Source organism: Mugil cephalus, chromosome 15 (genome assembly GCF_022458985.1).
Source record: "Mugil cephalus isolate CIBA_MC_2020 chromosome 15, CIBA_Mcephalus_1.1, whole genome shotgun sequence".
NCBI classification, from domain to species: domain Eukaryota; kingdom Metazoa; phylum Chordata; class Actinopteri; order Mugiliformes; family Mugilidae; genus Mugil; species Mugil cephalus.
The window spans coordinates 2,189,556-2,211,607 of NC_061784.1; the positions used below are offsets into that span (position 1 = coordinate 2,189,556).

The 22,052-nt window shown below is 39.0% G+C and overlaps 1 protein-coding gene across 4 annotated transcripts in view; it reads left to right on the plus strand.

Annotated features, from left to right (window-relative positions):
- Window positions 1-1,909: 1,909 nt before the first annotated feature.
- The window catches only part of LOC125020806 (spectrin beta chain, non-erythrocytic 1), a 45,104-nt gene continuing 24,961 nt past the window's right edge, over window positions 1,910-22,052 (plus strand). The window contains exons 1-2 of one of the 4 annotated variants that reach the window (XM_047606312.1): window positions 1,910-2,421; window positions 13,062-13,249. In XM_047606312.1, coding sequence (XP_047462268.1) covers window positions 13,093-13,249 — 157 coding nt within the window. In that variant the 5' untranslated portion in view covers window positions 1,910-2,421; window positions 13,062-13,092. Of the gene's footprint in view, window positions 2,422-13,061; window positions 13,250-16,661; window positions 17,248-22,052 lie in introns of those variants that run through there. The other 3 variants (XM_047606314.1, XM_047606313.1, XM_047606315.1) reach the window with 3 other exon arrangements.

A 22,052-nucleotide genomic window follows, 5' to 3' on the forward strand; every position in this document is an offset into this window, starting at 1 on the left:
CCAAAAGAGGAAATACAATCACTTTCACAAACCTTTGGTACACAAGTGAAAACAAATACAATCTAACATAACACTTTGCCCTAAATCCTCCTTTATGACTGTCCAGTTTATGTTGAAACCTTGAACAAAAAGTGGCAATTCATAGTGTTTCTGTCATTTAGCCCACTGACTAAAATATTGAAATAATAGAAACATGTGTCTGCACAACACTATAAAATTTAGTACTACAAAATGAAAACAATGTTGAAACTCTGTCAGTTATTGAAACAAATTCTGAATGTGCATTAGTTTTAACAAGTGGACCAAATGAATGGTAAATGAGTGTTTTTGCTGAGTTTGAAGCTTTGCGTCTTGTTTGAATGGGATGCATGGTGCAATTACTGTCAATTCCCAATTAAATACACTACCTGGATAAGAAAAAGTCACCACCATCAAAAAATAAAAGGTCACACACTCTAATATTTCAGTGGACCTCCTTTAGCTTTGATTACAGCCCACATTTGCTGTGACATTGTTTGAGTAAGCATCTGCACTGTCACAAGATTTATTTACATCCAGTGTTGCATTATTTTTTAACCAAGATCTTGTGGTGATCTCAAAGCCTTCTCCAGCACATCCCAAAGATTCTCAATGGGGTTAAGGTCTGGACTCTGTGGTGGCCAATCCATATGTTAAAATAATGTCTCATGCTCCCTGAACCACTCTTTCATGAATCATCTTGAAATATGCCATCGGGGAATAAAAAATCCATTGATGGAATAACATCATTCAGTATATTCAGGTAGTCAGCTGACCTCATTCTTTGGGTATAATGTTACTGAACCTAGACCTGAGCAACTGCAGCAACCTCAGATCATGCCACTGGCCCCACAGGCTGGTACAGTAGACCCTAGGTATGATGGGAGCATCACTTCATCTGCCTCTCTTTTTACCTTGATGCCCCATCAATCTGGAACAGGGTAAATCTGGACTCATCAGACCACATGACCTTCTTCCATTGCTCCAGAGTCCAGTCTTTACGCTCCACAGCAAAATGAAGCCTTTTTTTTTCAGGTTAGCCTCACACATTAGTGGTTTTCTTAAGGCTTCACAGCTGTTCAGTCCCTTGAGTTCCCTTCATATTGTACGTGTGGAAGTGCTCTTACTTTCACAATTAACAACTAAATGTTGTCCTGAGTTCTACTGTTGTTTTTCTTGGATCTAATTTCACCAAATGTTGAAGTGACACCACCATCAGGATGTTTTTCCGTCCACATTTCTTTCTCAAAGATGTGGTTCCCCACTATCCTTGCAGTTTTTAATAATGTGTTGTTCTTAACCCAGTTTCAGTAGTTTCTGTTCCAATCTACTTAGATGTTTTCTCAGCTTGATGCATGTCAGTGATTTGACCCTTCTCAAACAGACTAACATCTTTTGTATGACCACAGGATGTGTCTTTCCAGAGGTTGTTTAAGAAATGAGTTTGGGTTACATAATTTGTTACCAGCTGAAAGATAATTGCCCATGCAGCAAATATCCAATAGGAGGCTCTAACTGCTTCCTCAGATAAATCCAGGTAGCGACCTTTTATTTTATTTTTTTATTTTTTTGGCCAGACAACCTATATAAAAAATATTTACCAGGCTTCATTCAGTTTTAGAAAGGCTTATATTAACGTGAAAGCTTTCAGTTTTAGCACCAGGGACAGCACCAGACACGAGGACGCAGCCTTCTCTTCCACTCATCAGTGCTGTTCTCGCAGCCGTTGTGGAGAAAACTGAAAATGTGCACAGTGCTTCCCATGTGACTGCAAGGAGTCAGACATCCACCCACCCACCCACTCACACACACACCCACTCACCACCTTACCCCCCTCCCTCCCCCCCTCTCACACACACCCCCACTCCTAACAACCATCACCACGTCTTCTTTCTTCTCCCTGTTGAACGGGAGCACGGGGAGCAGGAGTCAGTAGTGAGGTACGGACGGCTCTGTTTTTTTTTTGTCGGATGCTCGGCCGCTGGGGGCGAAGAAGCAGCTGCGGATATCTGCCTCGTACCTGCCTCAAAACGGGCTGTGTTCCCTTCTAGTCGCCTGTGTCTGTGTTTTCCCCCCTCATTTTTCTTCCCCGAAAACCGTTGTGTGAACGCTAGATAACGAGGGTCTGGTTCGGTTTCGTAACGCGCTGCACTCGGTAGCAGCGCGGAGGGGGAAGAGAGAGAGAGATATATATAGAGAGAGATTTTTTCTTTTACCGAGGATGCGGATTTAACGGAAAAGACGTTATCGGTGTCACCTGGGATTTTTTGAACCGTTAGAATTCAAATTAGCGTTGCCGCACGCGTCGCTAGCAAAAGAAGATATTTTTTCCCCATGTCTGCTGAAATCCAACGGTTGAAATAATATCGACAGCCTCTCTTACCAGAAGACAGAAATAAAGGGGTAAGCATGATTTTTTTCAAATATATTTTCATTCTCCTCCGCCCACTAAAAACAACAAAGCTAATGAGAGAGGACTCTGATATTCAAGTGATTGGCGTTAGCTTGCCGCTGCCACTAGCTTTTTTTTCAAGCAAATCCATAACGTTATTGTGTCGCCTTTTTTCTATGATTCTGAAAAAAAGATGCACAATTATGTGTAGTGTGTTAGCTACCCAGCTAAGAAGTGTGTGACTGCCACGGCTTAACGTTACGTCAGTTATTGAGAACTGTATGTCTATATGTCTTCTTGCCTTTGTTTGAATCGGTGTCAAACGCAGCCACATTTTATCTGCGTGTTGTATCCAGCAGCCAGCCTGTGGATCTGGGATCTTAGCCTTGTTGCATACCCCTGGTGATTTTTTTTTTTGTGTCATACCAATATATGTGCTACAGTGCTGGCATCTCGTATAGCTGCCGTATTTCTCTATCGACATTGTGGGCTGTGTGCTTCTGTTATGATAGGACAGATTTCTACTGCGTGCCTGGCCTAGACTGAGTCATAACAGGGATGCATTAGGTAAAACTATATTATATGGTAATGCTTACTAGCTGAAGATGATTGAAAGGAAAACTAAAGGCTAACGTTAGTCAACACGTTGTTTTGGAACGTATACTTCCATCAAACATTTAAGCACCTCAGATCAAGCAGAGAGCACGGAGCTGACATTTACTGACCACCACGTGTGGAAGGCTGCTTCGTGACCCAGAAACATCAGCCCATTGAAAAACGTTAGAAAACTTTTTTTTTTTTTTAACCTTTCAATCACCATCTTTTGATATTTATGTTTTTTGACCACTGTAGAATGGGGGTACCACCCATGATGTGGTAGTGGAGAGGAGGTTGTAGTGAGATGCACTACAGTCCAGCACTGATGATGTTTTGGGGTGGTTTTCTGAAATCTGAGCTTAAAGACACAGCCGTGGGAAATCTGTACAGTAGTTAAAGAGTACACTGATTGCACTGACCTGCCCCTGTAGGCAAGAACAGCTGTTCAGGAAGTGATTTTTTTTTTGAGGGACACTGGTTTCATGAAACTGAACCTATGGTCTCTTCATCTAAGAGTACATTGCATACCGTGTGTTAGTTGGTCTCAACACCCCACACACATTTTGATGCAGTTTGTATTCAGAGACTCAATATCATACATTGATTCGTCTGAAGTGTTGGATGGGAGGAAATGACTTCAAACTGTTGTATTTAAATATCCTCCTTTCCCCCAAACCCCCACCCTCTAGCTTTGTGATATAGAAACTGGTTTATATTGAAGTATTTATTTACCCATTTGTATTTATTTTTCTTGGTAGGGACCGCTGACTATGCAAAGGGCAGGCTTAACTTTGGACTCTGTATCCTCAGCATTATACTGTTTTTTTGCAAATTGGGCAAGGCAATTTTTGCCTGGGTGTATTGCCCAACATTCTAAATGTTTCATAGTGTTGCCTAAAAAGTATGCAAACTGATATTTAGCCATCGCTCCTTGTCTCTGAACAAAGCAGTAACATAAATGCAGTAGTGTACAAACAGAGCCTTATCCTAATAATGTGAAAACATAAGGTCTCCTTCTAAGAAAAAACACATGCTATGGAGAATATTTTCTATGTTCTGTTTTAAACTGAGGAAATGCAAAGGAAAAAAAAAAACAAGCTGAATGCACTCTTGATTTATTGTACACAACATTACAAATTTAATTTATTTGTCTTTTGGCTCTTAGCATCTCCACATCCAAGCTAAACTCTATGTCAATATTTGTGAAACACAGCTTTGTGGAGAAAGTCAGTAAAGCAGCATGATCTAGTAAATAAGCAGCAAATGATATTCTTTATTGATCATACTTCTATTTTTAAAAAAGTAAACTTCAGAGGTCTGTCGCAACCATGAAAGCAGAAAGATATGTTGATACAGTGCCAACATTGTGTTATGAAACTACATACTATTGAAATGAGATACATCGGATTGTAATACAGCTAGAATGTTTGCCTATTCTAGCATTAGGGCCTGTAGAGCTAAAAATAAATGAACGTATAGGGACTAATTCAAAATTGTGTAGTAGATATGAGTTTATCTCACCACTGATGTACTTTTCAAAAAACGAACTGAATGAAGAGGTCATTCATTAAAAATGAATTAGTTTATGTATTATTAGTGTAAAATGTATGTAAAGTGGGACTGTGCCACTAGAGGGCAACATGATGACTTTCTCTTTGTGCTGTTCACCTTGTTGAGATGATGGGCATGGAGCACTGCCAGCAGGCAATATTAAGTATGAGGCCAGAGCGGGCGACATACACTATTTAATAATTCACAATATCCCTTTGGAGCTGTAGCTAACATCTAGCGTCACAAGCCTGCTGTGATATGACAGAATGCCAAATGGGGAAATTAGAATGAGAATAATTCTGTGTAATTGTGCATGAAAACACACAGTGTACTTGGAATCATTTATTGGCGATTTGTAGTTGTTTTTTTTTTTTTCATGACTTACCCAAGCCATGATGTGCAAATAAGATCAGCCATGAGTAGACTTTCCTCAGACTCGGGCTGCGAGAAGCAATACCAGTATATTTAATCTCTGTATTTGCTTAACCTCCACAGAATATCTGTAGAAATGTAAAATATACTTGGAGCTTATTGTGGAGTTCGAATCTTATTGTTTTTCATGCTATTTGCTGACTAAATAAAGACACAACTGTTTCTGTGTGAGGTCTAATTATATTTTAAAAGTGAAAGATATTTACAAGGTGAACACTTGGTTGTGTGTTGCTTTGATAAAAATTGTCTCTCTGTCTTTCTTCAAAGAACACGTCCTGAAATAAACTAATTAAATGAACCAACATCCATTTGTTGCTGCAAACAAGATGATAATTCTTACTTCCTAGAGAGATTATACTTTATTATTGTGTTCATAGCCACAGGTTAATATAAATGGAGCCCTTTTGATGGAGAGCAGCCAGGCTGTGGTGAGATGATGGGTTGATGTGAAATGGTTGTGAGCTGAATGGTTGGCTGCTGGCTAGGTAAACAATATTTACTAATAGTGGTGAACAGTGAATGTGCTAATTGTGTTAACAGCGGTAATTCTCAAAAAAACTACCATGAAGAGTTTAGTGTGGATAGTGATTGTGCTGTTCTAGGGCAAAAATCCCAAAACCATTTCAGGATAATAACATATTTGAAGTCTTAGGTCAGTTCAGGTAGACTAGAAAAGAAAAGGTGTGTTTTCATTTTGTGGCTTAAAACTCACATATTTGGAATTTGACTAAGTAGCGTCACAGCATAATTGGCATTTAACAGTGTATTGTAACCATGCTACAAAATATAGACCATATCTGTTTGAAACATAACTTTGGTATCATAACATATGCATTTAGTTTATAGGTGTAGTATAAAGTTTGGCAAGTGGTCTTGCTTCTATACTTACACAATTGTAAGTGACTGCAGTTGATCAAAAGATATTGTGTTGCTTTAATGGCTTTTGCACTTCAGAGATGAATAGTAATTGTCATTACTTTGTCTATACTATCTGTATATACTGTATTTATATGATATTAATTTGATGTCTTTCTATCTATCTATCTATCTATCTATCTATCTATCTATCTATCTATCTATCTATCTATCTATCTATCTATCTATCTATATATATATGGATTGCTGGCTGCAAAATTAAGAGAGTGGTAGTGTTACACTGAAAAAAGTCATCTCTAAATGTAGAGATACGGAAAGAAAACAACTGTCATTGTCACACAACCACATAAGCATGCTAGGTTTATACCGTATGCTCTCAATGAATAATTAACCGCTTTGTGTCATTGAAAGCTCTCTGTTTACTTGGTGTCTCATGTGAATGCAGACTGTTCATGTACAAATTCTGAACAGTTGCTGCACCTGTACTTCATGGGCAGTGAGTTCATATTAAAGAGCCATGCCAAACATTACTGATGAGGTAGTGTTTTGCTCCTTACTATGACTAATTAGCTACCTGTAATGTAATAAAAAATATAACTCAGGTTTGTTAAGTTTTTGGAGTACCCTGAAACATTTAGGAATCACAGTATCTTAGTGCAGCAGCACTGCCATATGACTAAATTGGACATTTTTCAAAGGTTGCAATTTACCAAATGAGGGCTTGCAAGGTTACAAGTCATTTCAAAACATTTCAAACAGCAGCTGTTTTACACCACCACTTTAATGATCACCAACCTGGTGATTTAAATGTTCCCTCAGAGCTTTAATGTGCGCTATTTTCTACTCTGGCAACTAAATTAACATTTCTTCAAGTTCCTGTTGTAATCACGGTTCTACCATAAACAATGTCGCACTACAGATCAGGCAACAGGACACTACAATAACGCTTGTTTAGAAAGAGAAAAGGAGAACAAAACTAAAAAACATTACACAACCATGACACAGATGTTAAAAATAATTCAAGCACATGCTGTTGATGTTTGGGGCATTAGAATTGGTGGGTTATTGAGAACAGGGGTTTCAGAAATTTTAAATGTTGATCCACATTTACGCTTTTATTAGATGTGTGGTTTATTAGATGGTGTTGTCTGTGTCAGATAGTTTATTTATAACTACACCTACACACAAACACATAGCATCTCCACACTTGTACACTTATACAAAAGCATAGTGTGTTTTAAAATGGCAACGATTATTTTATTTACTGTTGCAACTATGACTGACTCACTCAGCATCAGCAGCATAGGAGCAGGAAGCACTGTAACTTGTTAGTGATGAAATTAATAGTCCAGATTTATTTATTGTTTTAATCAGCTTTTTCAACAAATAAGCATGTGGCGGTGGCAATTTTGTTAGATGAGTCAGTACATAAGGAAGCGTGGCAATGCATTTTACACAGTGCTCATTTCTATATGAGGTGTGAGATGGACAAACTGTTCTTCTTTGTCCATCCAACAGCTACGTGACACAATAGAAGCTCTGTAGGTGGCCATATGAAGTTCTGCTTTTGGCTTTTCCAGACTAATCAAGGAAGTTGAAAATGAACAGACTTTGATCTTGTAAGACAATAGGGATTTGTATAACTTCTTGCAAATAACAGAAGTGAATAGTGCTTGAGGGAAAAGATTAAATTTTCGATTGATCATATAAAATGTAAATCAGCTACTTGTTTTCCAAAAACAATATGAAAGAAATAGAGAAACAATAACAATCATAGAAAAAGATTGCAGACCTTTTTAAAATAAAATGTTTATTATAAATCGTCATCCTTTTTTTTTTGGCACTGGTGTCCAGTAGCAAAGTAACATGTCTATGTTGATGTGTGGAGGGCATGCTGACCGCTTGAGTGTTTGATGAATGTGATGCTACAGGTCAACAAAGGACCTCTGCTGTCCTATTCAGCAGTGCATTCAGGCCAGGATCAGCAGCCTGCGGAGGGGCCTCTGATGCATATGTGCCTCTGGCCGCCTCCTCTCTGCAAACAGGAAAGGCTTGAACGGCTGGCCTCAACTCTCTGCTGACTCCTCCATTGTGTGGGGCCAGTTTGGCGGGGCATGCTTTGTGTGCTGCATTTTGGGATCTGTCTCCCCACTCTCCAGGCTAATTTGAGCATCACAGGCAGATTGATTTGGGGCAATACAGAGCTGCCACCTCAGCTTGACATTGTGCGAAATGTTTACAGAAAAAATCATGACTGCGCTACACTGAGAAAGTATATATTTTTTAATATGAAGAATCTTCAGGCATTTTGACAGGAAGGATATTTTACAGTTTTATGTCCAAGTACAATTAATTTTACATTTTGAATACTAGTTTTGTCATGTGGCTTTTTAGTAGGAGCTGTATGGCAAGGCTGGTAGTAGAGCCTTTGTTTGGCATTACAGGGAGTGGTCGTCTATGTCTGTGTGTGTCTACAGTATTCCCCTGGTGCACGGTGGCAGTGTGGCTGGCTAATGTGCACAGGCCTAATTCCCTGCGGGTGACTGATTGTAGGCTCTATCTCTCTTTTCCTCTCTCCCTGATTAACGGGTGCAGTGACAAACAGACCAGCTGGGTGAAGGGAAGCAGCTCTGGGAGGAGAGTAGGGACGATAGAGATGTAAAAAAGGAAGAGGTGGCGGCACAGCCTCTCGTGCCACTGGCTCTGCCCTGTTTTCCTAACTGCTGTCGTTCCATTGTGACCGATTGCCTGATGTATGTCTGCCCAGTGAGGAGTGGGACCTCTGCCTTGAGGCGTTGCTTTGTGTCCTACTTCCAGTCACACTTGCCATACATGTCCTGCTTTACTCTTTTGTATTGAGAAAGCAGTTTAGCACATTTGAAAAGATGTGTTTGCTTTTTTTTTTTTTTTTACCTAGCTTTCGGATACCATACCATACCATAACAACACTGAAGACATGTATGTTAAATTTGTGTGAACATAGTTGAGTATTCACTCGATTCCCACAGCCCTGCATTGTTGTTGTCCAGTTATTGCAACTGGAGTGACCATTATTCTTTTGTGCATTATTAGTTTGTATTGATTGCAATTGTAAGTGTTGAGTATTTTTCCAGGCATATATGAAGGCCATGTGATGGTTAAAAAAAGCTTACATTACATTAATGTGTCTTTTGTTATGTATTTGTGGATTAGGCCTGAAGGGGATTTTCTTTCATACAACCTCTTTTATACTGCCCTTTGTGCTGCATCTGTCTGCTTGTCTGTCGATCTTTTTTCTGACATGCTGTGTTGCTGCAAATTACATTACGTTAGCTTTGGGGTTAACATCTTATGTCAGAAGGTTTGTATGAAAAACTGTGAGATTGAAAGGCCTTTATGCATTGCTTTGCAACAACTTTACAGTTTAAGATTTTATTCTTTCTCTGATTTGATTTCTGTCTGGACTAAGGGGAGGCAGTTGCTCATCACATAGGCTAGCATCATTTTAGATGTTTAGATGCTTCTAACCTCATGTTCTTGCTGATGGTTATGGGCTTTTTGTCCATTAATCAAAGTATTGACAACTAGGTGGCATGCAGAGTGGTGGATGTGAGAGGATTGTTATAGGTGGTGGGGTGTAATAGGTCAGTTCAGCTTGTATGTGTTTTTGTGTCATTCTGTGTGTGTATGTGTGTGGGAGGATGAGCGCAGTAGGTTGTATTATAGTAGGTCAGGGGATTGTTTGTCTGATCCATTGAAGAGCGATTAGTGCAGACACTGAGCTGAGCCTCTTCCTACCCACAACAAGCATAGGATTGCCCCTCCTTTGCCACTGCCAGACTCTTGTGTCCTCAGTGGTCTTGCCCCCCTTCAGCCCACAAACAGATTGCAATGGACACAATCACTGCCCGTCCCGGATAATGTGTCCTCTTTTTGGCTCTTGCTTCCATGCTGTGACGTTTTGGTTGGTTAAGCTGCACAGCAACCCCACTGCTTTTTGTCAGCAGCATCACAACCAGTCCTCAAGGGTGGGATTGGCTGTGGATTTCATTTAGATTTTTTCATAAGATGCCCCATAATTTGACATGGTGGTGAAAAAGGCACTAACAGAAAAAGTATCTACACACACACACACACACACACACACACACACACACACACACACACACACACACACCTATACACTCTTCTGGTTCAAGACATTGGTCAGGTACTGGGGTGCCAGTCAGTGGTTGGGGGACAATGTGGAGGTGTTGTTTTTCCTTCTTCTCTAATCCCTGCACTTAGTTTCTATTCCAAGCCACCTCTTAAACCACTAATAGGATTCACCAAGATTTTATTTTGTAGCTAGAATCTATGGGAGTTGTTTGACTTCCCTCAACAATAGTGGATGATGGAAATTGCCGTTGCTTTTAGGGTATAATAGATTTTTGAGAAATATAATCATTGTAATGTAATTGTAACATACATGAAATGTAGTGTAAGGTGAACTTTATATGTGAATGACAATTTAATTTTATTATATATATATATATATATATATCTCATACATATATTTGTATTTAACATTGTTTATGAAGGCTACGGTAGCTGTTCTCATGCATAACAGAAATAGCTGTGCATGACTCAGCCTATCTGGATGATGAAACCCTTCTTATGAACAAATCCCAGTGCATCCTTGTGACCTCATAGATTAAAATTTCATACCACATAAATGCAACTTTTTGCAAATCACCCCCCTTTCCTACATGTATTCTCTTTGGCTTTGCTCAGAATAATCATAATACAAACCATAGCAGTCACCCCTATACTTGAGTACAGCTGCAGACACTGTAATTACTGTGTCCACACACACACACACACACACACACACACACACACACACACACACACACAAAGTAGGCCTTGGTTGTGGATGTTGTCTTATTGATTTCCAGGTTTAGTTTAGAGGATCTATTGATCCGGCATGACATGACGGTACCATGAATATTCCTAGCAGACACATCACTGATAGCGTCACATTGAACCAGATAAATTACTCCCATTAAGTTGTGATCATGTTTTTCAGTTACACCTGGAGGGAAAGAATTGATACTCAGCCTCATTAATGTGTGATGTGGCCGACTTAATCTTCTAGAGTAGCAGTCTGACTTCCCTTCCTCCCACTCTCTCGCTGTATGGCAGTATAAAATAAACTCAGTGTCAGGTGTGATGAACAAAGTTTTATTATTTTATTATGTGAGGAGTGAAATTTGCACTGTTAAATGAATGAACAGGACATTGAAGCAAAGGACCGAGTTGGCAGTCAGTCCCGTGTCTCACCCATCATCTCCATATCCTGGTTCACTAATAATGTCTGCTACAGCCACCAGACACAATAAAGCTAAACTAACAGGTATTAGCAAACGGACTGCTCAACCTTGTCTATTAATCTGTTCAATGCTCTTAAGTAAATGGCTTCAGTTAGTTAATGGCTCCCTCTGGTAGAGGGTTTAATCTTAATATATGTGTGTCTGGGTGTAATACTAAAGACTAGATGTCTGGTTCCATGCAGATGCAAATAACACACTGCTGCTTACAGCAAAAGGTTGAGATAGATATTGCATGTTCTATTGATGCTGGTAGATTTTATGTGGACTTGTATCTGTGAAAATATAAGGCTCTATTCTGTACAGCTAAATATCTATTTTTTTTTGTGATGGTAACTTTACAAGAATATGTACAGTACAGTGGTGGAAATAAGGTTTTTGGATACCCTTAAAATTTTACACAATCTCAAATATTATCATGAAATATTTGTGGCGATCTGGCCACAGCTGTACCCTTTCTAGCTGAGAATCTGTATCTTCAGGCGTGTTTCATGCATTAGGTTCCCTGTTTTAGCCATTTTTGTCTCTGATTTATATAGACACGAAGGACAGCAACAGAAAATTCTGTCTTTTAATAAAAAGTACGGCCTTCCATCAGTGGTACCAAAAGGACCCAATGCTCAAAATTTCTTATGTATTTTTATTGAACTAATACGTTTTAAGTTTTTAATGGCTGTTTTAAGATTTGTGGATATGTATGCACATACATATACTCCATTACAAGGCGTGTGCAATATTTCTTGTGCAGTCTTTTGCAGAATTTGCCCATTTCATTTCAATAATTGTCACATGCAACATTAAATTGAGTAAAGAGAACACGCTTCTCAGACAGCTTGAAAAATGGTGTGAGACTAACCACATTGTGTGTGTGTGCGCGCGTGGGTGTGCGCGCGTGGGTGTGTGTGTGTGAGTGTGTGAGAATGAAGTACAAACAGCAGGATTGGAGGGATGTTGTATAGCTAGCAGCGATGAAAGAACAGTGACTGTGATTTATTATGTGGGCTTTGGACCTAGTAGAGTTGTAGAGCAATGTTATGGTGAGGTCTCTTACTATTTGTATTTACTGTATACTCTACATTTATCTATGTCATATTTTGAAGAAATTAAAGTAGCATGTTATGACAAGATGTTATTTTTAATATGTCGACATAATGGGCATCAAAACACAGCTTGCTTGCAGAATATGGAATATGCAATGCGAGATATGTCCTGCTTTTGGAATTTTTGGTTATTGTAATGTTGTGAAATAGTTAGAATTGTCTTTGAATGGTCTTACAGTCTACACTAGCCAATGGACAGCCACTTATTTCCTAACTGATTGTCATTACAACCACAGTTTAATGCAATATGTGTCTTTGTTTCTTTTGCAGTTCATATTGTCATTTTGTTTTAGTTTAAACTTCATAGAGTCTGCTTCATAACTTCATAACATTGAGTTCCTTCAGATGGACGTGGTTTTTCCATCATTACTGTGGACTGGCCTTGGCTTACAGCAGCACGTATTTTCAGATATTGTTTGACTAACTTTATGACGGGTGCAGAACTTATCTCAAAGTTTATATCTATTACAAATTCTGGCAGTTGCACTGCCCAGGCTACCATTTGCATACTGTAATTTAAGCACATGAAACTAGAGCGTAAGTGGGAGTCTGAGTAGAGAATGTGGGTGATGTGCATCGTTTGCTACCTGCTAAAATACATTTAAAAAGCTAAAACTGAACCTTCCCACCATTGGCTTGGAAACATTTGACAAACCTTGTGAAGCTTATGTTAAATGGCAATTTCCTCTTCCTGCTATGTATACACTGACTTTGGGATGCTTTTGTGCTTCTGTGTCTAAATTGTAGGTTGAATGTGTTTTCCTCCAGCCTGGACACCATGAGCACAATCTCACCAACAGACTTTGACAGCCTGGAGATCCAGCAGCAGTATAATGACATCAACAACCGCTGGGACCTGGCAGCAGAGACTGACTGGGATAATGAGAACAGTTCAGCACGTCTCTTTGAACGTTCTCGCATTAAGGCTCTCGCAGGTATGTCACTATTCAGGCTTCATCTATGCACATGGCTGGATGATGTCAACATGCATCATTAATCTTTAGTTCTTTAGTTTGAAACTAATCTAATTAATTTTAACTGACACATCCTATTCCAGTTAATATTACTGTAATATTACATTTGTAATTGTTGCAGTTAATTAGAGCCTCAACCCTAATTGATCTGTATATTTATAGTTATTGTGAGGCTGTATGTAATGTGTGTTTTATTTTTTTTTGTGCAACTGAGATACTAAAGGTACAGATGACAATTGAGACAAAACCACAGACTAGCCGTAGTGTTCATACAAACTAATTAGGCTGTGCAGACTGGGGAACAGGTTTGATTTGATTCTTTTCTGTCCCAAAAGGCACAATCCTTCCTTTATAGGGCAAGACAGAAATACTTCCAAAAGGAGGGCAAAGCTGGGCAGCTGTAGAGTCAGTTCAGCAATGAGCAAGCACATCCGAGTTAATCTTCTATTTCTTCTTTTTTTTGCTAGAGCCTTCTGTGTGTGAATTGAATGAAAATAGTGAGTAGGAGGCACTTGTTGCTACAATGCTAATATTGCTTTAATGACAGCCTGAACTTCTTTATCCTTCTAAACAATGCAAAGGAATGCTTGTCTGGCTTTGTCAGGAGTTTCAACTAAGGTGACCTAGATGTAAATCCTGATGGCCTTTTGGCTGTTTTAACACAAAGTGTGTTTGTGTTTATTTAGCTATTGAATGCATGGTTTCACGATCCACAGACTAAAAAAAAAATTGTCAAAACTTGTTGTAGTATCATAAAGAACCCAGCAGAGGGGGGAAACAGGCAGCGACCAAGACACATATAAAGAGACAGATAGAAAAACACACACAAGGAGAAAGTCCCACATGATCAGATAACCTGCAATGCTGCAGTCAAAGTAATTCTAAAAGATAAAGCTCATTTCACTTACAAATACATTCTCGTTTAATTCCTCATGCCAAGCCCCAAAAAACCCACAGATACTCATCATGTACATATATACTGCACATACTACTGTATGCAAGTACTTGATACTGCCATATGTTGTGCCATATGTTGTGTTATGCTATGCATTACTATTGGACCGGTGTGACCAAATGAAAATGTGTGTGTGTGTGTGTGTGTGTGTGTGTGTACATATGCGCTCCTATGTGAATTGCTGTAATATCGTCTTGGTTTAACAAGTGTGGACTTGATGTGCACATTCTTTGACGTGCTGAAGCAGCTATTTCCCCCAGGCTCAGCTCTTGCCCACCTTTTACAACTTATCCCCAAATGTCAAGCCTTCCTACATTCTGTAAGGTGCTACTTACTTACACTGCTCACTGACAGCCTCTCTGTCAAACATTCTCTGTTTGTTCTCTGTACTATGACTACCTTGTTTCCTTATTCACACATCTTACACATTTCCCAGAATGCGTGGAATCATTTTACTTCTGGTGTGGGTGCCACATGTTTCACAGCAGAGAGGCTCCTCTGTGTTCAGATCACTGTAATTTTCATAGATACCCACTTATCTATTCTCCTGTACTGTGTGGGTTGAAAGGCAAGTGGTTCAAATTTGCATTTTGTGAGTTGACGCCCTGCTTCACACTCCAACTGTTACATGTATTTACTTTTGGAAGCTTCCAGACTTGGAAAGGGGAAGGTTTTTGGAAAATATTTTAGACCACATATTTAAACATAATCTAAAGTATATGTAATGGCAGAAGCATGTGTAAATGTGGGACTAGATATCCTGCTTGTTCCAGGGGGATCCCCTTCAGGTCAGAAATTAACTGCCAGTGTTTGGAGTGTGGTCCAGCCTTTTGTCCTCAGAAGGAGTTTTGTTATGAAATGGATGCTATATACATGCTTTGCAATAGAACTCTTCTGTTCTCTGGAAGTGCTCACTCCCCTAGCAGCTTCTATCTTTCACACTGCTCGCTTGGGTTCATTCACCGTAATTGCCCACAATTAATTATCATTAATTCCAGTTAGCAAGAGTTTCTCCCACATTTCTATTTATTTCTCTATTTTAATATTACTCAAGAACCATAATGTAATTATTAACCTTGTCTAGTATGTTTATTTATTGGTACATCTAAATGATTGATGGGTTGTAAAGGGAGGAAACAGCCTCAGTGTAATATGTCCAGAAGAGGATTCCAGACACACATGGCTACTATCACATTTGTGTCTCATGCTAAATGAGGTTGTGGTGTTTGATATATGCCCAGTGGGATCTTAAAGAGACATGACTGTGGTTTACTACTTTTCTCACCGCATGTGACCACAGCAGAGTCTCTGTTCCTCAGAAGGAAGTGTGTCCTGTTTGGATCTCATTAGTCCAGTCTCTCTCTTCATAAACACCCAGTCACAATCGGCCTGGGGCGTTTGGTCCTCTAATGAGACCCATCCAGATGCTGCCAGCTCATCGGGACAAACGCAAATCAGAAAATAATGATAGTTTTATGCTCCTGTCTCCTGACCAGTGTGTTTATAGTCTGTAACTTTTGCCTTGGCATTTATTAAGTCAGTGACTTTGCTTTAAAATTGTAGTATTCAGGATACACAATGAGATAAAATAATGATAAATTCCATTAAGTATAATTCACCATCAAAAATTTAACAGTTTCCTTTCATTCAAAGTTTCTACTGCACTTGGTATAATACACACATTTAAATTGTAATAATTCACATTCAGTTGCTCTTTCTATAAAATTATGTCCAATTGTTTAGTGATGTAGGAAACATTTATTTTGCAGCTTTAAAATACCATCACAGCTCCAGTATTTGTAAACATTCAATGTGACAGTGGAAACTGCCATTAAAAATGAATACATACTAAATACTACATACTAAATAAAACAACAAGAAAAGTTTTTATACGTCATTTCCATACTAATCTAGTGATGTATCAAATGTATTTAACAGTACATTTCTATAATTGCTTTAGACATGTGATGACTCAAACCCCTGCCTAATCATCCGCTTGATAAACACACAAGTTGATTTTTAAATCTTGTTCAGTCAGGGAAACGCTCATGTGTATCTGAGACTTACTCAACAACTTCCTTCCTGTCTTAACGCCGTATCATAAGGCACCCCCCACGTACAGAAAAGGGGTGATCAAATGTTGTCTAAGAGAGCGACAGAAATAGGAAGAAACCACCCAAGAGTAAGACTGCACAAACGGATAGGGACTTAAGTGATGCACCTTCTTTGTAGGCCACAACCCAGTGCTCCCTGGTATTAAGGTGGAGTTAGATAATCCACCCCAGGCTACTCTGAGCACAGGATTCTAATGGTTTAGTCCACCTCTACACCTCCTCCCTCCCCTCACCCTTCCTCCGTGTTCTTCCTATGTGCTCCTCCCTCAAACACACCTTATGTAAATGACATAGTTTTTAGACGGCACAGCAGGCTTTGTTTACACAGCTATCCGACCGTGGCTGGTTAGCTTGGTGTGCTCTGTTCCAGTAAATGCATGTTCAGAGTTTGGAGGGAAGGATACTCTGGGTTTCTTAGCCTGAAGCACGAGGGAGTGCAACCAGAGATTCTTTACTTTTCTTCGAAGCCACAAGTGCGGTGAATTGAAAGAAACAAGAGGACATTTTGTTCTTCAGATTTTTGTTTGAAATGATTCTTTGAAAAAAGTGGAACATACAGTAGATGACCAGAAAAACAGGCGGCAACATTTGCGTTGCTTTTGTTGAGCCTTGTGTTGAGGTAAATGGGGATCTGAAGAGGAAGAATAAACCAAGGCATTTTGGATTTACACATCTTCTGGATTTGATATATTTTTTGATTTCCTCTGCTTTGGTATGTAGAAGACTTCCCATTCATTATTTGCCTGAGAGGAATATTTGACAGTGTGATCAAGGAAAAATGGCCATGGAGTGGGACCACAGGGACAGAGAGCCCTGTTTGTCCCCAGCAGCATTTGTTAATCAAGTGCAATACTCTAACATCCTGGAAGGAAGATTTAAACAGCTGCAAGGTGAGAGTTAAACTAGTATATCAATTTGATTGAAAGGAATCAGTAACTTGTGTATGTTGCACCACTGAGTAGTTTAGATTACCTGCGCCATTTTAAAATATAGTTTCCCCGTTGGCAGTTTAAAGTTTGCAGTTGGTGTGAAGTTTATGCTAAAGAAGTGTTGATGAGATGATTCCTGAGTTTTGAGTGTAAGTTTTACACTTAACACATATTTCATTTGTTAAACCGGGGCGTATTGTGTCTAAGAATGTGGCGTCCTACAGCAGGTGTCGTCAATAAGTCCCCAAGTAGTTCAACATTTTTTTCTGGCAGATGTGACTACCCAGGGAAGAAATATCTTTCTCTGTTCATTACTACTTCTGAGCTTTATGTAAAAAGGAGTGAGGATGGCCGTAGTGGAAGCACCGTAGGCTCCAGCTCAGGTCTAAAGTAGGCAGGCAGTCTGGCACCTGATCACTAGGCCACCTGTCCTTTCTTATCTTATTACAATGCACAGCTCTGTATCTGGCTAAAGCTTGTGAGGTGTGTGAGGTCCAGTTCACAGAAATCACAGAAGCCGTTGTTTGTGACACAGGAAATGATGTGATAGCATGTCAATAAATCCTATACTAAAACATATTAAAAAATATTAAATGTAAGGGCACATCAAAAACAAATTACTTTCTTTCGTAAAGCTTTCTGTAAACGTTATTATATGCTTATATACTATATATTTAAAATGTCACTTTTATTCAAAAACTTTTGCTTTTGTTCGATCCCCACGTGCACCTATTACAATTCTTGTACTATCATGTGGCCTGTTCCTTTGAGCTTTTGACCCCTTGGTTGCAAGCCACGAGGTATTGGGTAAAGTATTTGCTGTAGCTGAGTGTGTGTGTGTGCAGTAGTGTATGAAACTAAGTGGGTACCATGCATAAAGATCAGTATTTTACTAGCTTCCGGCCCCTCCTTTGTTGCTGTCTGGAAATAGAGTGCCTTCAAGTTTACTTGAGGGGCACGTCTGCTTTCTCTGCATGTTTCACATTCTTGTAGCAGACTAACAACGTTTCACGTTGCATATCAAGCAATATTCTCATTCACCTCTGTTCGAAAAGTATGTATATGTCTGAAGCAATGACGCGATGTGTCTGAATAAAAATGTGTTGACACCTCCACACCGACAGCTGAGATAACATCCACAGATTAGATGCCATCCTTTTCCTACGATAATATACAAGATTTACAACCTTATCAGAGTCAGTCATGCAACCTCATGCTCAAAGAAGCTACAGGTACATACCTACACGTCAGGCAGAAAACCTTTAACTTACTGTGTTATTTTAAAGGTCAAAGATCAGTCACAAAATTCGTGCTGACATTATTTGTTTACACTTCCCCATATTAAGAATATCGTGAAATTAGGCAAATTCAGACCAGACAGATAATATGTACATTCTGTACTACTGCCATCGGTGTGCACACTCATTCTTGATAAAGTTTGCTCTATATACGCTCATACTCAAATGCACACACATTTTGGCAACGCCCACACTTGCATTTCCAGTTTGACTACCCTTGCGGCTCTTTCTTTGTGTCGCTCCTTCCTTCGGTTGAATCATGATGTGCTCTCGCATAGTTTTGTGTCATTGTACAACTTCACGCAATAGAACCACACAGAAAACATTTATTTGAGACATTTGTCACTTTACGTGTAATTTGTTCTAGGTCAATATTTTGTGTGTTTTTGTTTTTGTTTAGTTTTTTTTTTTTTTTTTTTAAACACCTTTTTCGTACCAGTCTACCAGTATTCTGTAACTGTTAAGTGATATCTAACTGCTAAAGATTAAATTGAGTAAGTAGATTACTACAGCACTGGGAAGATGGGTTTAATGGAACACCAGCCCTGGTTTGTGTATAAAAACTGTGTCTGTTAAGATAGAGGGAGGGTTTCAGTCTTTTGGCATATTTTGACACATTCTTTCCTGTTGCCCCTGTAACATATTGCACATATTGTATAGTACAACAGAGATATTTAATGCTAAAGTTCATATTACCAATACTTAGATCTTGGCCCGAGATAAATACATTTTAAGTTTGGTTGTATGATTTGGTTCATAGGTAATTTCAGCGTGAGCTTTGAAAGTATGCAGTCCTGGTCCAAAGGGTCACTGTCCTAGCTTTGAGTCGACTGCAGTGGACTTTAGCTGGACTGTCACTCAGCAAGCATTAGGAGCACAGCTTATTTCAAAGAGAACATACTTACTTTACACAACAATGACGTTTTGCTTCTCTTCAAGATACCCAAAAATATTCCTTTTCCTGAGTTAATTTTGTCCTACATTTTAATCTTTTAAAGTCAAATCACTGTCTTCCTGAAATTAGTTTTGTTCTCATACATTATTGACAGATTTCATTTGATACTGAAGCCGTGAATTCAAAAGTTGTAGGTTAATATTGCTTAAAACTTTTGGTGAAAGCTCTGACTCTAGTGGCCTCCAGCTGTAACTCAGAGTCCCATTACCACACACACTCAAATTGCCTTTTTGTTTGAACAGTTTTGTTAATATTGACAGCTTCCTACTTGGAAGGGTAACAAGAAAGTGCAGTTTCGGAGACTTTATGACATGTATTTGCATTTCACACCTTTTTTTTCTGTCCAGATGTTATTGTTGAGAGGTGCTTGTTTTTTGTCATGGTGTTGGCCTTGGCCAGTCCCCTCCTCCATCTTCCAGTATTATCACCTGCAGCTGCAGATGGCAGAGTGAAATGCAACTGAAGGGCATGTTCACTGTCTTCAGAAAGGGAAAATTACAGTAGTATAAAAGAGGCATTTACATTCATGTCAGATTTTGTCATTGTAATAATAAACACTTTGAAATTAGGAAAACTTCTATACTTGCAACCTCAAACTAGTAAAAGTTTAAAAATAACTCATGCCACATGTGGCAAGGCGGCAGTTTTACCACAGCCCTACTTTGAAAGCGAAGGAAGGGCAGTTCTGCTTTTATGGGGAGAAAAAAGTTCAAGTGTTTGCATCTGCACGCGTCAGTTTGCTCAGTTTGTTTTGCACACCACAAGTTTCAGTATCCTGCAGAACCGTCTAAACTAAGAATTAAATATTGTGGCAGGAGGTACAACACCGTGTAGCTACAGAATGTACGCTCATAATTTATTATTATAACTTGTTGACTTTTTAAGTCAGATTTTATATAACTGTTGCAAATATGCACTTGGAAGTTGTAGGGATATTTTAGTTTTAGTTTGAATGTAGTAGTAGAGTTGACTTCTATCTTACAAAATGCAAATAGCTTTAAGTGCTGTGGACATGTATCACCTTCACCTCTTTTCCTACAACTTTATTTACAGCTACCAACTTCACTTAAAACTTCTCTACAATGGTTTGATGTCATTGTTTGCGTTGCTCATGCGGCCCTACACCACATAGTTGACTCTTAGGCCAGTCACCCATTGGTGAGAGTCAATGGTAACCACTAACCACGGAACAACTTGCTTTTGACTATTTACATGTACTTCATGAGCGTCTTTTTTCTGCTGTGTAATCTCTCACAGACAAACACTTAATTGCTGTAGTCTGTGGATTTTTGAGGGTGTTTCCAGATTGTGTAAAATGATCTTTTCTTTTTACTAGTATGATTGCTGTTGCTGTGTTCTTTGCCACCTGGACTATATGCATTCAGAATGTTATGAACACGAATGAAACATGGTAGTTATTACGTGCCCATATAAAAATTCTCTCCCAGCTCAGTAAGAGCAGAACTGCAAACAGGAGCAAGGTCAGCCTCTCACTGATGAGCATCTGTCTCTGTATCGCTTAGAACAATGTGATAATCTTGTCTGTATGGGAATGTCCAAGTGAAGGTCGTTAAAGCAGACAGATTGATGAAGGGGGTTTACTCATGCTTTTTAAGAAGGGAGTAATCAAGAGATAATGCAAGCTTAGGGTGTTTGATGGGCAGGATGTTGAGTTTACAGCTTCAAGGATATTTCAGCTTAGCTTGAAAGAGAACCAGGTTAAGGGGGGTGGTATAATCATGGCAAGGCAAAAGTAAAGGGTTGGACAAGTGAAAACTTCCTTGGCCATTGTCTTGTTCATTTCTTGTTTTATGTGTGAAGTGCTTATTATGGACAGTTACTTATGGGTGAGTAACTTGTTGTCTGCTGTGCAAAAATTATGCTTCTGAGCATCCAAAGTGCTGTGTTTTTGCAGTACAATGGAGGGATGCAAATTTCATTGAGAAGACATTGAGCAACAGAAAGAGTTTGCCTTTAATAAGTGAAATCAAAGGAAGCCTCTGTCTCTCTCTATTTCCCACCTAGTAATGCTTCTTATTATCTCGGTGATGTGCCAACAGACTGTGACAGGGCTTTGTCTCCGGATAAAGAGCAGTGCTGACATTTAGTACTGGCCCAGTGTTGTGTATACAGCTACACACAGAAAAACATCAGCCAGATGAGCTTGTACAGGATTATGCTTTAGTAGAATTTGAACATTGTTAACACTAAACATTGCTTTTAAAGTCTTCATTTATTAGGGTCAATCAGTGATCTTTGGGATTGTTGAGAGCTCTAATGATTACCTGTACTGAGCCTTAGCTTCCATCCAGCCTACTTATACATATAGTATAGATATAGTCATATATATATATATAGTTATATATATATATAGTCATATACATTTTACTATCCTTGAAATTTGTGCAGTATAAAGAAGTTAGTAACTGATCAAGGTGGCTGGTCTGCAATGACCACGTTTTGTATCAGTCCGTCTTTAAATAACCGTAATAACATGGATATTGGATTTGGCG